The sequence below is a fragment of the Lissotriton helveticus genome, chromosome 5_1, assembly GCF_964261635.1.
Source record: "Lissotriton helveticus chromosome 5_1, aLisHel1.1, whole genome shotgun sequence".
NCBI classification, from domain to species: Eukaryota; Metazoa; Chordata; class Amphibia; order Caudata; family Salamandridae; genus Lissotriton; species Lissotriton helveticus.
Window position 1 is genome coordinate 403,779,318 of NC_136065.1, and position 18,650 is coordinate 403,797,967.

The 18,650-nt window shown below is 39.5% G+C and overlaps 1 protein-coding gene across 1 annotated transcript in view; it reads right to left on the reverse strand.

Annotated features, from left to right (window-relative positions):
- Positions 1–18,650, reverse strand: part of RNF207 (ring finger protein 207) — a 664,007-nt gene that overhangs the window by 367,478 nt on the left and 277,879 nt on the right. Inside the window, exons 8-10 of the mRNA XM_078642621.1 lie at positions 17,986–18,032; positions 4,917–4,989; positions 4,010–4,078 (exon numbers count right to left, since the gene is read on the reverse strand). Of these exons, the coding sequence (XP_078498747.1) occupies positions 4,010–4,078; positions 4,917–4,989; positions 17,986–18,032 (189 nt within the window). The remainder of the gene's footprint in view (positions 1–4,009; positions 4,079–4,916; positions 4,990–17,985; positions 18,033–18,650) is intronic.

The following is an 18,650-nucleotide window of genomic DNA, read 5'->3' on the forward strand; positions in this document are numbered from 1 at the left end:
ACGCCGAGCTAGGTATACTTTTTTTTTCAGATCTAATCAGGCTTGAGCCTGTCCTGTTATGGCACAGACTCTGGACCAAAATTGAGGCCAAACTGAACAGGGACATCCTTATTGACATTTTGAAACTGGAAGGTGCAATGAGGATTCCATGGTTAAACTATGTTCAACATGTTTTTACTAATCCTACTTCAATCGGGGCAATAACAAGGAAGGAATTAAAGTGTGAGGGTATTCTCCATCTGGACACCATCAGAATGTCATCTGAGATATTAAAACCCACAGTCCTGGGCAATCAGATGGTTTTAACTACTTTTAATATTCAACCCTACCTAACTTTTGTACCTAGTGACTATGATAGATTTCTTTTAACCGTTTTAGGCTGGGAGGTTTTAACAGACTTTCCCTACAAGGAACGACTGGTCTCAAAACCTCCAACCATGGCCTTGCGATAATACTTCCCCACAATCCACGATACATGTTACTTTTTTTTGTAGGGTTTACTCTCCACTTAGGAGCTCATTTCTTGTTCCTATTTTGAAACACTGCGGGCTACGTCAATGCCATCCTGCTTTCTTGGCTCTCCAACATTTGGAGAATGAGCACACTGTTTTTAGATTAACAACTTTCCTGAGAATTGTTTTGAGTCTAAGGAAACAGTGTACCTAATTGCTTTTAATGAGTTATGGACTTTTATTAAAAAAAACTACTGTATGATAGCTTTGTAAATTTAATATCTTTTTAACTTTTAGGAATTTAATTAATAATTAAATTATGACTATGAATTGGAAGATTGTTTTTAACTTTGAGATTGTATGATTGTTTGTTTATTCAATCGAATAAAGCCTTCTTTGACTTGACTACTTCAATGCAAAGTCAAATAGTGCTTTATTCGAGTAATTACTCATAAAAGCAAGACATACACCAAATGTTAAAAAACAATTAAATTTGCAGTCAATCACAAAGACAGTGCACTATTAAATCCTTAAAATACACTCGATTAAAAAGTTTCTCACAGTATTTCTTGAATAGTTAAAAAGAGATTAATACTTTGATAAAAAATAGCAAAGTTATAAAAACATTGATAGTCTAAAAAACAATAATAACAAATTCATGGAGACAGATTTTACAGACAGAGAATAGTTAATTAACTAGCAGTCTCTGTCTGATCGCCCATGCCCATCCAATGACTACATCAATGCAATACATTTGAAAGTGAGTTGATAATGAGGGACAATGTATGGAATTCCTATTATCAAGTTTGTAATTGAGATGTATAAACCAGTTTGTGGAGAGCCTATCGTTCTTGTTTCTCTTCTCCTTTCCTAGAAGAGTTGGGAGACACTCGTTGTCGCCCCTACACCTGGAGCTTCTTTGCCTCTTTGATGAACAATGAGGACTAAAAAAGAAAATTTAAAAAAGCTTAACTATGTTCTTCACTGTAGTTAATGTCACCACCCCTGAAAAACTTGAAGATGTGACTTTTTTGTTACTTTGTTTTTGAAATACAGTGAGGAATGTTGTATCTGCAGATATTTCAGCCATCACGTTCTTCTATTAAAAAATACCATAGTCCACCTTTGAAAACGCCACATAGGTAAAATTAGTGTGCCCTAACACCAGTTGGCACAAAAGTAATGGATTAATGTTTGAATGATTCTAGACCACTTGCAATTACTCTGGATGCATTCCACTCCTTATTTTAAGTTTGTGTTGTTAGTGACAGAGGACAACATAATGCAATTCAGTTTCAGTTTCTCCAAAATCAGGTCATGTAGATCTAATAATCTCTATATGGGCACTTAAATTGTATAACCTATGCTTCGTTTAACTGTGTTACTGCCACTTGGACTCATCAGCCACTGCAAGTGTTTTTCACCTTTAGGAAGACAGTGCAAAATGCAATGTATAGTTTTTCCACTTTGTCTACTTGTGTACTCGAACTAGTCGGCATATTTTAACATAAAAATATCAACAAGTCAAGATTTACAACACTTCTGGATAAATAAGTTACAGACCTTCATCCTGACAGTTCTAATTATAGAAACAGTGAAATCTGAAATTAATTTGACAATATCTTTTTTCAAATATATTTTTAGGAGTGTATGAAATCTAGCTATAATTCCATCATCTCTTATAGACATTGACATGTGCAGGTTAGACTTGCATGATGAATTCATTGATCTTTTTGTTAAGGCCAGTAAAATGTCTCTCTTTAATGCAGCCTCAAATGAACCATGACCTTGTTGTTGCTGGAACCTGAGCATGTGTGCTAGCTTCTAGTACAGCGTGCGGTCCCTTTTCACTTCTAGAATATTATGTTATTACCATTTATAGTCAACGCAAGTGGAGAATGAAGACATATAGAGTTCCTTCCGAAAAAGGTCTATGCAATCTTGGAAGAAGCTAAGGAGATCTGAGTTGCCTGAAACTATCATTGAGTTTAGTAAGCTAAATGTGTGTTAAACATGGGACTTGTTTAATTTATATATAGATGACAGTCCGTGATTTTAGGCTTGAAAACGCATCAGCAGCATTTCCAAATATATTGTGCCCAGCTCGGGCTCACAGACTTTGCAGTTGGTCTGGATAGTTAAAAGAGTGTAGTTCCTGAAAATAGAAAATGTGAATATGGTTCTCCGTCATACTACTGTTGCTGATGGAATTTGACAACCATTACCTGAGAAGCCAACATCCCTTGAGCCAGTGATGTTCTCTGTTTGATACTGTGCCTGCTTTACTGTAGTAGAAGCCTGGATTCATTTCGTAGCCTCGTAGTCTGAGGCACCAGAGACTGCTAGTAAATTCACTAAACAGTCATGTAGGTTTCTGAGCCTGTGTGTTTCTGTCCCCGTGGCTAGTTTTGAACAGGAGGAGTGAAAACACATTTCCTGAAGATCCCTGTCTTATTTGCTGATATCAAAGTTTACAAAAGCCAACCTCAGAAGAATATTGTTTAGTACTTTGAAAAACAGAAGCATTTTTTAAATGCAGGCATTCACAAGTGGATCCACAATTGAATTTGACACCTTTAGTCTTAGCAGAACAGATCAGAGTCAGAGCATTGTGACTATCCATAAACCTCTACGGACCGAATTTCCTGCCAATGTTTCATGTGGTCAATGTCCTGCTGAAAAGTCACATAGAAACACAGAATTTGTATTATTCTTTAAGCAATTTTATGTATGTTACTATTTATAATATGCAGGCAAATGCAAAATGCCATGGATTAAGTTTATAGGTGCAGACTACCCATAAGGTCCGCATGAATCCAGTTTAATGATCATTACAACTGACGTTAATTAAAACAATTAAATTACATTTTTATCTATATCCCAGTTATCTTTTTTGTTAAAATATTTTGTGGCTATTACTTAGTAAAATGTTGGTTTGAACCTTGCAGCATTCATTCTTTTAACTGTTTCTTATTTAAGTTATTGATTCGTGCGACTGAACTACATTCAAGGATAGTCTTGATCAAAGACAAGACTATTTTAAGATGCGCAAAGTCTAGTATTAGGAGGCTGTCAGTATTGGAAGCTATCCAACTAACACATTGTCTTTGGACCCTCCACCTCAAATTGCTAGAAGGGTTTCTTACACTTATCCTTGTTGAAGAGAGCATACAAGTATTCTTATTAGATGGAAATATAAAAAATGAAAATTCGCATTTGGGTCACTGCTAGACCAAGCCTCCATCAAGAAGACAGTTATTATTGTTTTAAAAAAGCCAAGGTTTATGAAATTGAGCTGTACTTTCATAGCCAGTATCTGGATATTTTTCTAGTGTCTCTCCAGAGGTGAACGAAGAAAAATCCTTGTTGGAACTTGAAATGTTGTTGCCAATATAAAAGATAGAAACTTTCCTGTGTATGTCACTTGCTTTTGCTGTTTGATCATTTGAATGAGGTACCTATTCTAAATGTGCATTGCAAATATTTTGCTTCATACGGTTATAATTAAACTATATTGGAGCCAGACAGAAATCTCGGCATGCTGTGCTTTTACTTACATATCCCAAATCCAAGAATTCCGCCTTGTTTGCAGAGCTCAGGAAAGCAGAGCAAGTTACCAGATGAACCTAGGATGGGAAGTGCAAAAAATCATGCTAAATACATCAATTTAGAAGAGTTATACAGTAAATCAAGGCATAGGGTGATATTTAGCGCCATGAACATTATTTTCATATAGATTTATTCAAACAGTGTGCAAATTAGAGTAAAAAATATGTACAAGTGTCAAACAACTATGCTGTGAATCAAGTTACGAGTCAATTGGATAATGGTTAGAGATTCACAAATCAATCTGCTTTAGTAGTTAATCATTTTGTTTTCATCATGAATGTACTTAGTTTTGTCACAAATGAATTAAGTTTTAACCATTGAATTAAATGGTACCAATTTTGCTATTATGCAATTATATCGAATGAAACTTTTATTGTGAATTGCAGCTTATTCCTTGGTGGAATGCATTGGGCCTCAATTCACAAAGGTGAACATAAACTGTGTAAATGTTATATTTTGTTGGTATTCACAAACCACGAGTTTGATTTTACTAATAGTAAATTTATGTCTGTGGAGACTCCGCTCTCATGGCAGAGACTCAGCATATTTCCCTGTCCTATTTGTTTATGTGCTGAGTTCTCCACCTCGACTGCGGAGTCACACTCGTAAAATTACTATTAGTAAATGTTACTTTGTAGTTTGTGAATACCCACAAAATAGCAAGCGTACACAAAAGTGTACGGTTACCTTTGTAAATCAGTCCCAAAGTATGTTAACAAAGTTTTTACTTCACTTGTAGATGAAAACAAATTCCACAATCACTATCTAAGTTAGTGTAATGTAATTTTATCAACTATTTCGGAATACACACTTTTGAGCAGTAATACATAGATTGTAAAGATGCTCTTTCTTTACCTGGAGTGTTGGTAGAAGGGAAGCCAAGTGGGAGAGCTGTTCTTTAAAAGCTTTTTCTTTTTCTTCATGTTGACTGAAATGTTACACAGAAAGAAGTTGTCAGAGATTGTCACAAACTCATGAAAGCAGTATTCTCCCTAAGGAATGCATTACATTGTTATAAAAAAAGGATACATAAACCAATGAATTGATTTCCAGAGGATGTTGTCCATTTTTGCATGTGCCAAGGCCTTCATACAATAACAATGCATGTTACATGCAAGACAGGCATAATTATAAACATTACTAATTTTTAAATTAGAGAATGTCTTTAATATTCCTAGGGCCTAGAAATAAATTAACTGAATGCTAACAAATATGTGCTTGACCTTTTTTTAATTTTTATTTTGTCTTTGATACTGTTCAAACTGACAGGGTAGAGAAGGAAGAATTTCCAATTCTCTAGTACCGGTGTTATAACTGTGGCTACAAGGGAAGATGACCCCTTAGAGATCTATCTTGGAATGAAGGAGGAAAAGTAGCATTAGCTTCTGCTGCTTCAGTATGCTTCTACAAAGGGATATTTTTCTACATTTTTGAAGCAAAGCAGGGGATGAGCATGAGTGGCCACCTACTCTCTCCATAAGAGATGATTAGCAATAAAGGTGTATATATATATATAACATACCAATGTATGGGTGTGGTTAGGCACATGGACGGATTGCTGAATGACTGAGTTCCGACTGCCAACGTGATGACAACAGAAGGTACTCAGGGAAGTGACTTGGCTTGGCTTACATAAACTTATTGAACTAATAAATCCATACTAGTTAGATGTCGCACAACATTTCAGCCACTTTGGGTAGGAAATAGACTAATATGTTTGGAATGTGTAAATAAATATGATTGTGGCCTATCTAACAATCAACCTGATTCGCACCTCATCTGCTGAGTTAACTTATTTTCAGTACTAATGATTATTCTGATGGAGGTATTTTGTAGACAAATACTGCATAATAAATAATCATATGGCTGTGAAATACCTTTCATTGTGTTCGGAGTAATTTGGTGGTACAAGGGCAATGCTTTACTTTATAATCACCGGCAGATGAAAGATTCTCTGCTTGGCTCCTAATACTGCCTGTTGAACAGAACATAACTTGCTGGAGGAGGGCTGAAAGTCACCTTCCAGTTCTCCTTTTTTTAAAGGATAATTTTCTCTTTGGGGCTATGGGGATCTACCGGGTGTAACCCACAATAATACCGGGTGAAGAGGAAAATATATACTAAAATTACAAAATGATTATGCAATGTTAATAGCCTGCTTATGCGCCCAAAAATATTTTTTTGTTTTGCAACCGAGGGAATAACAAAACTGTTTTGTTGTTGCATACAGAATGGTTTCTCAGGTGTTAGTAAATACATCGACTACCCGTGGAAACTGAGTGATTATTACTATACAGACACAACTGCCCCCTCTTAGTTTTTGTTCATGCACGATTTATGTAAATAGCCCTACCAGATTCGGCAAGCCTCGACATATTGCCCGTGCTCTCTTCCTGATGATCATACAGCCGTGGACATATGCATGAGAAACTTGAATGCCTCTAAATGAGCAATCAGTCAGGCATTCAAAGAGTTATAGATTTTTTGTGTTCCTTTGATTTTCCTCTGTTTTCTTGACACTGAATCATTTATGCACAGATGAGTACTTCAATGAACAAGTCATAAGCATTATTGAGGCGCACAGCAAAACAAAGTGGAAATTCAGGGCACAGGTGAATGGGCATATAGCAGCAACAGATACACAAATATCGCTCTAGATGTAGAATAAGAATGGCAACCTTGTTACATAATCCAATCATTGGCCATGGACCTCTCACAGGTGCTGAAAGTGGGGGCTATGCACCCCCAAAATAACCATGACGGAGTTCAGAAGGTGAATTAGCAAATAAAGATGTCTTGAAATTTAGTTTTTATCATTTCACATTGATGTCCATTCAAATAGAGAGGTCAAATTTCAAGCTATGTCTTCTGACAAACTGCTGCTTGTTCTTTTAAAAGGGAGTTTAGTGTTTACTTGTCCTTCTCTGACTGCAAAGGTTAGAGGATTTTATAAAGTGAAGTATGCTACAATATTGCTGGTTGCAGTGAGCGAGACACAAAGGCTGTAGGATGTCCTTTTTCCTGACACACAAGAAAATTGAAATACATGTAAATGAATTGTTCACATATTTCAGAATATATCAGTAGTTAGGAAAACCCAAATAAAGCATTTTTTTTGTAATTTTGAAATGTGATTGAATCAAAGGTTTCAATATGATCAAAACAAATCAATACACTAAGGGGCCCATTAGCATGACGGGCGGATCGCCAACGCCGGGCAGGCAGAGGTCACCGCTAGCCCGGCGGTGGCCATCCACCCGCCAGTTGGCCCGTATCACCCCGCCACATTTGTATGGCATGGGGCACCGCGGCAGACGGAAAGACCGCCATCCATAATAGTATGTGGCTTTTTCAATGCCTTTCCATGGCGGAGACTCTGCCATGGAAAGGCATGCGGATTTCGCTTCGGGGGCCCATTGCGGACCCCCAGGGGGATGGGGACTGCACTTGGGAGGTACCTATGGTACCCCCCAACATTGGCATGGAAAAGGTGGCTGGCACCGTGTGGTGCCTGTCACGTTGTGCATGCCAATGCAAAACATGCATATGTTGCATTGTGGCGGATGCTGCTTACAGCACCGCCCACCACAATGCCATATATGCGGAATGCCAGTGCCACCGTGGCGGTGGCATCCTGATTGCAATGGCGGGACCACCGCACCTCTGGCGGTCGGTCCTTGGTACTGTTACAGTGGCGGGCAGTCAAAGTCCGCCCACCATCGTAATGGACCCCTTGGTTGTGCTAAAATAAATAATCACTGAAAACGGATTTCCACACAATATTGTATGTGTGCTGTATATCTGTATGTTTGTGTAAATGTATTGACCATTTTGATGGAAAATGTGTTGTAAATGACAGTGTGCTACCAGACTATGCTTTAAAAATATGTTTCCCACAGTGTGCTCAAAAATGCATCACCAGCTGCATAGTACATCCTTACCATTATCCTGCTGAATGCATTTGCCACACTTCTTCTTTGTGTGAAGCTTGGATTTTTCACAATCCTTTGACTTCAATGATATAACTTTAATGGCAGAACCCCCACTGAAAATTGTTCCAGCAGCACTGGGACTTCTGGGATAGTATTACTCAACATGTGCACTGTCCCTGTTTGTGCCACAGCGTACCTTGAAAAGGTGCGCCAGGGGCAAACAGGAATAGTGTGCTCTATTACAAGTAATTTGCTGCCCCAGGGCAGTTGCATACTAGCCCTGCCGCAAGGGTAGCTCATTAGTGAAACACAGAATGTCTGTTTGAAGCAGCCACTCTGTCTTTCTCTGTGCAGGCTACACCAATCTGCACTTTCAAAGACGACATAGAGATCCCCTGTAGGTAGGTGCAGTGAGTGACAGCACCTGCTCTCAGTGGCGGCTACTATCGTACCTGGGTGATGTGGTGGAGGAGGAGACAAAAAAGGAAAACAAAAAAAAACACTCAACTAAAATGGCCGCTGCCTCTCCTTCGTCCTCCGTAATTCCGATATCTTCCTGCACTCCGGGCTGCAATGCAGTGTTGTGATTGGTCTGAGAGCCATGGATTGGCGCTCAGAGGGGGACTGGGAGGGTTTGCATGTTCCTCACCAGGCTGTGTAATGCAGCCTGGTGGGGGACATGTAAAGTGCGCAGGACTGCTTGGGGCAGCCCGAGAGGGCAGGCCAAGCAGTCCTGCGCACTTCAGGAGTGAAAACGACTCCTCTCCTTACTCCGTCCTCCCCACCCCACCCAAGAGCAACAGAAGTATATGGGAAAAATAAAATGATAATAACAAAAGTTGTTATTTTATTTTTCCTTCTGTTCAGTGGGGCGACGCCCCTCCACCTTAGCGGAGGGGCTGCATCTGCCTGCTCTTAAGATGAAGTCTGAGTGATATGTGATCCCCTTTGCCCCTTGTAGAGGTCAAACTCAGGGGGCACCCTGGCTGTGTGCCATCTTTTGTGGCACACACTCAGAGCACCACCTGACCTCCTGCCGAGCTCCGTGCCTCTGCGCAGGCATCCATAACAGGGCATGAGTGCAAAGTCTGAGGGCCTGATTTAGATTTTGGCGGATACCCATTGAACCGAAATATAACTCCCATTGTATCCTATGGAATTTATATTTGGGCAGACAGGATATCCGTCACCGTTGTGACGGAGTAACCCGGCAACCAAGATCTAAATCAGGCCAAAAGTGTTTACCTCATTAGCATGGGGCCACATGTCCATGAAAATGAGGGAAATCCACTGCAGATTGCGCCAGTGCTCTACGTGCATTGGCATTACCTGTTTTACAGAAGAGTGCACACAAGTGCCTGCATTTTTTAGTAATGCTACAGTGGCCCAGGGCCAAAGAAAATGGGCGCAAACACCCAGTGTATGCTGGGCATACTCTTGGTAGCATGACCACTAGTCTTAGAACATGCACATATAGATTTCATGTTATTTTGTGAACTGAAGGGTTGCTAGTTGCTGCTTTTTCATATGACTGGGGTAAGAATTTTCTTTATGCTGGCCTTGTTCTATGTGAAAGTGTGCTTGTTCATCTGCTGTTACGCAAACAATTTTACTCTGGTAGATTTATCTTTTTACCTTTTTTGCCTACACTTTGCTGTTTGGTACATGCTTCTTGTTTTTTGCTTAATTCTCTTTCTATAGTCCAGCCTTGCCCATCTACAGAATTGTGGATTGTCTGTTGGATCATGCTGTTATATAATTTGTAGGAAAGATGATGTTTTTTGTCAGCTGCAGATTTTAGGCTCCAAGCTGGTGGTGGAACATAGACCTTAAACATAAATATCAGCTACAATCTGTTTGGTTCACTGATAGAATATTGATGTAACAAACATTGATGTTCTAAATATCGATGAAAAAATATAGAATACAAAAATATTGCCTCCCTATACTTAAACAGGTTAGTACAAAAATATTGATTCAAAAATATCGAAGTAAAAAATATTGAATTAAAAATATATATAAAATAAAATCCATGAAATATATTGAATAATATTATTATTTATTTATTATTTAACAAACTAAATTAAAATTAATGAACATTTTAACTACATATTACAAATACACTTAAATGAAAAAATATAAACGCAGAAACAATGTTTTATACATATATATTTAAATATTATCTATTTAATTTGTAAACTTTAAAATTATGTACAAATAAAATATATATATATATATATATATATATATATATATATCAATATTTTAAAATAAAAAACATTCTAAATAATTTAAAAGATTAAATTATTTTTAAAAATTCAAACACAGAATAAACGAAACAGTAGGGAAAATGTTGGATAGCGAAGGGGTAAAAAGTTACTATTCCCACTTCAGTGAGTACAACAGTAGGGAAAGTGCTGGATAGCGGTGGAGTAAAAATTACTATTCCCACTCCAATAAAAGAAACAGTAGGAAAAGTGTTTTTTAGCGGAGAGGAAAAGATTACTACCCCCACTCTAGTGAGTGCAACAGTAGGGAAAGTGCTGGATAGCAGAGTGGTCAAAGTTACTATTCCCACTCCAATAAGTTTAACAGTAGGGAAAGTGCTAGATAGCGGAGGGGTAAAAATCATTATTCCCACTCCAGTGAGTGCAACAGCAGGGAAAGTGCTGGTTAGTGGAGGGTTAAAAATTACTATTCCCACTGCAGTGAGGGCCACAGTAGGGAAAGTGCTGGATAGAGGAGGGGGAACAATTACTATTCCCACTCCAGTGAGTGCAACCGTAGGGAAAGTGCTGGAGAGCAGAGGGGGAAACATTACTATTCCAACTCCAGTGAGTGCAACCGTAGGGAAAGTGCTGGATAGCGGAGGGGTAAAAATTACTATTCCCACTCCAGGGAGTGTAACATTAGGGAAAGTGCTGGATAGCGGAGGGGTAAAAATTACTATTCCCACTCCAGTAAAAAAAACAGTAGGGAAAGTGTTTGATAGCGGAGAGGAAAACATTACTATTCCCACTCCAATAAATTCAACAGTAGGGAAAGTGCTAGATAGCGGAGGGATAAAAATTACTATTCCCACTCCAGTGAGTGCAACAGCAGGGAAAGTGGTGGATGGTGGAGGGTTAAAAATTACTATTCCCACTGCAGTGAGTGCCACAGTAGGGAAAGTGCTGGGTAGCGGAGGGGTAAAAATTACTATTCCCACTCCAGTGAGTGCAACCGTAGGGAAAGTGCTGGATAGCGGAGGGGGAAACATTACTATTCCAACTCCAGTGAGTGCAACCGTAGGGAAAGTGCTGGATAGCGGAGGGGGGAAAATTGCTATTCCCACTCCAGTGAGTGTAACAATAGGGAAAGTGCTGGATAGCGGAGGTGTAAAAATTACTATTCCCACTCCAGTAAAAGAAACAATAGGGAAAGTGTTTAATAGCAGAGAGAAAAAAATTACTATTCCCACTCCAGTGAGTACAACAGTAGGGAAAGTGCTGGATAGCGGAGGGGTAAAAATTCCTACCCCCACTCCAGTAAAAGAAACAGTAGGGAAAGTGTTTAATAGCAGAAAGGAAAAAATTACTAGTCTCACTCCAGTGAGTACAACAGTAGGGAAAGTGCTGGATAGCGGAGGGGTAAAAAATTCCTATTCCCACTCCGATAAGTTTAACAGTAGGGAAAGTGCTAGATAGCGGAGGGGTAACAATTACTATTCCCACTCCAGTAGGGAAAGTGCTGGATAGCGGAGAGGTAACATTTTATATTCCCACTCCAGTGAGTGCAACAGTAGGGAAAGTGATGGATAGCGGAGGGGTAAAAATAACTATTCCCAATCCAATGAGTGCAACAGTAGGGAAAGTGCTGGTTAGTGGAGGGTTAAAAAATACTATTCCCACTGCAGTGAGTGTCACAGTAGGGAAAGTGCTGGACAGCGGAGGGGAAACAATTGCAATTCCCACTTCCGTGAGTGCAACCGTAGGGAAAGTGCTGGATAGGGGAGGGGTAAAAATTACTATTTCCACTCCACTGAGTGCAACAGTAGGGAAAGTGCTGGATAGCGGAGGGGAAAAAATACTATTCCCACTCCAGTGAGTGCAACAGTAGGGAAAGTGCTGGATAGCTGAGAGGTAACATTTTATATTCCCACTCCAGTGAGTGCAACAGTAGGGAAAGTGCTGGATAGCGGAGGGGGAAAAATTACTATATCGACTCCAGTAAGAGAAATAATAGAGAAAGTGTTGGATAGCAGAGAGGAAAAAATGACTATTCCCACTCCAGTGAGTGCAACAGTAGGGAAAGTGCTGGATAGTGGAGGGGTAAAAATAACTTTTCCCACTCCAGTGAGTGCAACAGTAGGGAAAGTGCTGTATAGCGGAGAGTTAACAATTACTATTCCCAGTGCAGTGAGCGCAACAGTAGGGAAAGTGCTGGATAGTGGAGGGGGAAAAATTACTATTCCTACTCCAGTGAGTGCAACCGTAGGTAAAGTGCTGGATAGCAGAGAGGTAAAATGTACTATTCCCACTCCAGTGAGTGCAACAGTAGGGAAAGTGCTGGATAGCAGAGGGAGAAAAATACTATTTCCACTCCAGTAAGAGAAACAGTAGAGAAAGTGTTGGCTAGCGGAGAGGAAAAAACTACTGTTCTCACTCCAATGAGTGCAACAGTAGGGAACACCTACAATGTTTTATTTAAATGTATTTCCATAATTAACATAAATAATATTCAATAAAAATGTTTTAATAAAAAATAATAAACATTCATTAAATACACATGCTTTAACGCTATAATATCCACAACACACACCTAAAAGTAATTTCACACCTACCATATTTAATTTCTAATTAATTATTTGAAGTTAATTAACTAATTATTAATTTATCAATTACAAATAATTTACTTCCTACCCTTCCCACCATTTACAACTATAAACACCACAAGACACACCTAAACCTATATTCACAATGAACATAATTAATTAATAATTCATTATTTAAAATGAATTAACACCTAATTATTAAATCATCAATTAAACATAAATTACTTTCCACCCTTCCCACCAATTACAACTGTGCATTCCACAACACACACCTAAAATTAATTACACAATTACCATAATTATTTAAAAATTATTTAAAATTAATTAACAACTAATTATTAAATAATCAATTGAAAATAAATTACTTCCCACCCTTACCACCATTTACCCCTATACATAGCACAACACACACCTAAAATTATTTACACAATTACCACAATTAATTGCTAATTAATTAATACAGAATTAACTAATTATTCATGAATTCTTAAAAAAATACTTTTCACACTATGACATCTCAATTAACCAAATATTAATAAATAAAAAAAATATTCAATACATTTAATATGTTTAAATTACTTCCCACCCTATTCCTCTATAAACCCACAACCCACTATGGTACTAAAAACGCAAAATTCAAATAAAAAGATTACTCACTACGAAAAATAATCAATACATTTAATATAATTAAATTACTTTCCACCCTATTCCCCTATAAATCCCCAATAAGCTACGGTACTAAAAACACAAAATTCTGATAAAAAACAATTCATAACTACTAAAAATAATCAATAAATGTAATATAATTAAATTACTTCCTACCCTATTCCCTTATAAATCCACAACCCGCTACGGTAGTAAAAATGCAAAATTCAAATAAAAAATAAAATTAATAACTACTGACATTTTTACACTTATAATAAAAATACAAACCATTCTTATACAAAAAAACACATCACATACATATAAAATATATATTAAAATACATAACATTAATAAAAAAATCGATTATTTTCACAACTATATTTTTGCAAACGATATTAAACACTTCGATATTTTAAACATCGACATAACTTACCTAACAATCTATATTCTTGTCCACAATATTTTTTCTGCCGATATTTCTCACCCACAATATTTTTACCTCGATTTTGGTGCAACTCAATATCTATACATCGATATTTAGGGGCCTATTAGGATGGCGGGTGAACGAAACTCCGCCCGCCACCCTAGCGGTACTGGGACCGGCCGCCAGTGGTGCAGCGGTCCCGCTTCGGCAATTAGGATGCCACCTCCACCGTGGCATCCTCTATTCCCAGCATTGTGGCGGGCGGTGCTCACGGCACCATCTGCCACAATGCTGGGAATGCACAGTGTGCATTGTCATGCACAAGGTGACAGGCACCGTGCGGTGCCTGCCAAGTTGTCCATGACAATGTAGGGTGGTACCATAGGTACCCCCCATGTGCACCCCTCAAACCTCCAATACCATGGGGGCCCACAACGGGCCCCAATAAAGCAGACTCCGCATGGGTTTCCATGGCGGGGTCTCCGTCATGGAAAGCCATGTACCGCTGCCCAGGCTAGCAGACACCGCCACCATATCAAGCCCCTTCTCCGCCCGGTCGACCGGCAGAAAACCGGCGGACGGGCTTTCTGTCCGTTGGGATCCCCCCCGCAATACTAATTTAGCGAAGGGAAGTGGGTGGCGGGTGGGATATGATGTAGGGCGGATCGCCACTGCCATGCGGGCAGTGGCGATCCGCCCTACATTCTAATAGACTCCTATGTCTCTGCACCAATCTGTTCATGTAGAGTCAACGCCTCACAATGAGTTAGGGAAATTACAAACACAAATAATTTTGTGTCAGCTAGGAACTTTCAACAAAAATAACCCCAATGTTTACATCAGCAGTGTCAATAAAAAGTAAATGCGCTGGGAGGACCTATATATCTTGTCAACCGCGTTTGCAATTTATTTTCTTCAGAAAATAGCTAGACATGCAGAAGTCGATTTTGTGTATATCAATTACTGTATGAAAATTCAGTCTCAAACCATCTGTTTATTTCTTTGGAGATAGCGAGGAAGCCTAGAGACAGGGGGTGATACACCCAAAATCAGTGGAAAAGAGATAGAGAGTGAAATCGAAAGATAGAGGTAAAGAGAGGGAGAAAAAGAAGATAACCAGAGAGAGAGATAGATAGATACAAACTGACACACACACAGAGATAGCTAGGGAAAACATGTGCTGCACACCACAAGCCAGGCAGGTTCTGTCACTTGATATGAGAAAGCAATCTTGATATTTTCACATTGCAGAGATAGCTGTGATATGTGGCATACGATTCTTCCCATGCATTATCCGACGTTGGGACCTGTGATTAATTTGTAAAAGACATAAGTGCTAGGGCTGTTGTGAGGAGGTAGTTTGTACCAGCCCATTTCTCCTGTTAGTGCAGCCTATAACAGAACCAACTATTAACCATGAAAGTGGGGAGAGGATGTGGCATAATAGCCAGAGATGCCGACTTAGGAGCTCGGGAACCAGGTTGAAGTCTCGGCGTCGTCTCAACATCCTGTGATTCTAGTCAAATCTCTATCTCCCCATGCATCAATGGATTTATCCTTAACTGGTGCTCATGAAAAGCTCTGGTGTTTGTGATTAAGTGCTGGTGCTGTGCACCGGAAACCACCAGCTCAAATTAAGCACTAGTTAGGACACACAAAGCCAGGCCTCAGAAACGAAAACGGAATGGTACAGAGAGAAAGAAAGAAACAGGAAGGACACTGACAACCACCTAATTAATCTATCATCTTTCTATTCCAACCAGATGACTCTTCAATATGGGGAGTCCTCTGCCTTGCAGTGCTTTTGCTTTAGGCCTTGTCACTTGCCTCACTGATGGCCTCCCAAAAATCACAAATTATGTTTTATGATGATGATGCCTTCTCATGACATGCCTCAAGATGTCTGCTAAATTTCTCAAACTGTAAGCCTGCCAAATGGAAGTACTAGTTTTAGTAGACAAGGACGACATATGGCTTTCAGGTCTTGACCTGCATCATTAGGAGTTAGATATATCATTTTAGAGCAGTGTTTCCCAGAAAGTGGTTCCCTTACAAGCAGATCTTTGGTAGGTAGTACAATTCTGATAAATAAAGATGCTTTTAAATTGTGTATTTATGTTGTCACCTTGGCTGCGCTTCAAAAACAGAGGTTAAATGTCAGGCTATGTCTTCTGACAGACTGATGCTTGTTTTCTAATGTGGTAATTGGTGTTTACAAACTCCTCTCATTTTGCAGGCAGAGAAAGAAGAGTGAATAATGTGACAATCTTGCTGGGATACAGGGAGAATGAAAGCAAAGGCTGCAGAATGCCATGTTTCTGGTAACACACAACAACATCTAAATACCTTTAAATGAACAGTACACATTCAGCACTTCAGGAAAGAAAAAATTAAGCATATATTTTTTTTTAAATTCTGAAGTGTGATGGAAACAAAGATTTTAAAAGGATCAAAACAGGTCAAGACACTTTACTTGGTGATGCATAAATGATAAATATTCACTGAAACCATATGTCCACACATCCCTTGTGTGCAATCTAGTTTTATCAATAAAATTGTATGTCTGTGCACATTTAGGGGTCATTTAAATGGAAAATGTGCTGTCTGTGAAGGGCAGTGTGCTAATACAAGATGCTTTAATTTCAATACAAAATTGCTTACCTCATGCCCATTAAAGCAAGGATGGGGTTATCAATACTGCAGCAGATGCAGTTGAACCTGTGCCTGCTGGGGGGAGGGGCCCATTGCACTCTAGTTATGTTTCTCTTTCACAACCCAGCCAGTGAGTATGAGTGCAAATTTACTTTCATGGGATTAGGGTGAACACAACACTTGCTGCGCCACTGATGTGCATTTCTTCAAGTTGTAAAGCTGGGGGCGTTTTATTAAAAGTTCATATATTGCATGGCAGCAAACAAAGTTGCTGTGCTGCACTGCTTGAATAGGAGAGAGCTGAAGAGTGCCATATCTACTAATATGGTTCTCTTCAGCTCTCTCCGCACACATCAGCTTGAGGCTGCCTAGCACCAATACAGGCACCCATGCTGGTGCAAGGGTGCCTGCATTATGGGTGGGATTGCTTTTGTGCAGGAAAGGGTGACTTCCTGAACAAAACAATCTTTAGTGGCGTATTCCTTTTTCTATGTGTGATTCCAAATGCATCAGGCACAGAAAGAGGAAGTATTGAGGAGAAATAAAGACATTTCTGTCAGAGTGGCGAACCATTATGGTGCAATCCCAGGTACAAGTAACACAAAGATGGTGCAGGGCAAACTTCTTGCTTCATCCTGGCTCATTACAATGATAGCAATTCCAAGTAATGCCTGCCCAGAAGTTTTGTGATTTTCACTTTGTCTCGCTTAGGCTGAGGGCAATGAACATATGAAAAGTTTGCAGTAGCTCCCGGTTCCCTTTGCTCTCTGCCATCTAGTCCTGTCTTGCCACAATACTGCCTAACCACTCTTGATGGCTTGACCTCATCCACCAAAACTTCATGACCTCCTTTTCCAATGTACAATTTCTAGATTCCCCTCTATCTCTGGTCACTTTGCCTAGTGTTGCCACTTTCTTTTCCCTCTACCCATTTACTGGTGGCTCACACTGATCTCATGATACTCCCCTTGCATTCTGCTCTCCTCACCTTCCTCTCTGTTGGCTTCCCTAGAACCAAATGATCTCCTTTGGGCCAGAGTGCTAGTCCCACCTTGGCGGGCATTCAGACGCAGAGTCTCCACCTGATTCCCTGATTCATGTCCCACTTAAGCTCCCCTTCCCCCTTTCGCATTATCCTTGCTCCAGGTGCTCAAAGCACCTCCCACAGAAATCTCATAGTGGTTCCTCACTAGGAGCTCCAGCTCCATTCTTCAATTTCATCTTTCTCACCCTCTCTATTTCTCTCTGTGGTAGCAGGGGTCCCTCAGCCCTTCCCATTGTCCATTACCTGAGCTCCTAGGCCCAGCCAAGACCCTAGTCCTTTACACTTCTCCTTTTACCACATCTATTGCATGGCCCTCTTCTCCATCTGCTTGCACCTTTTCCTATGCCTGTGTTAGTATGTCAATGTATGTCTCACCATCTTAAACGTTTAACTTTTCTACATCTCTTACTTACCACTGTACAGCTTTTAGTAGAATCTTCCTTCTCTCAGCCAGTTTCTCCTGCAAAACATGCGAGTGCAAAGTTAGTTGAAGTATGCACTCATCCTTGGGGGGCACTTGACACAATAAACGAGACATTAAATTATTTAATCTGAAGGTAAACAAGTGTTCTTGTTCTCAATACAACACATAATTTCCCAAATCCATGAACGAATCCCTGCTTACGTATGCCTGCAAAGGTTTATAAATATCTGTGCTAAAATTACTACTGGGATATGTGTAACAGTCACTTTAAACAGTAAGAGAACAAATGACTTACTTAAATTGTGGTAACAGACGGTATAAAGTTTTAGATTCCCTTTAACTTCTAATTAGCCCCAGATGGATATTTGATAAAACATTAGATAAAAACAACCATTAGCGAACCCAATAAATTGCACTTTTGTATGCTAATAAAAGAAAATATAGGCATGCATACATGGAACTTCAAGCATTAGGACGTTAAGGCCAGACCTACTGGCGTTTCCAATGCTCTATATTGAGTGGCCATGTAGAATTCATCATCGTTCTTTAGCTCACTTCGCCCCCCCATTTCAGACACAGCTAGTTGCAAATCAGTCTTGACCCTGTGCCTCATGGGAACATTCCAGTCCAAACTGCCAAGCCATGTCTTCCCTG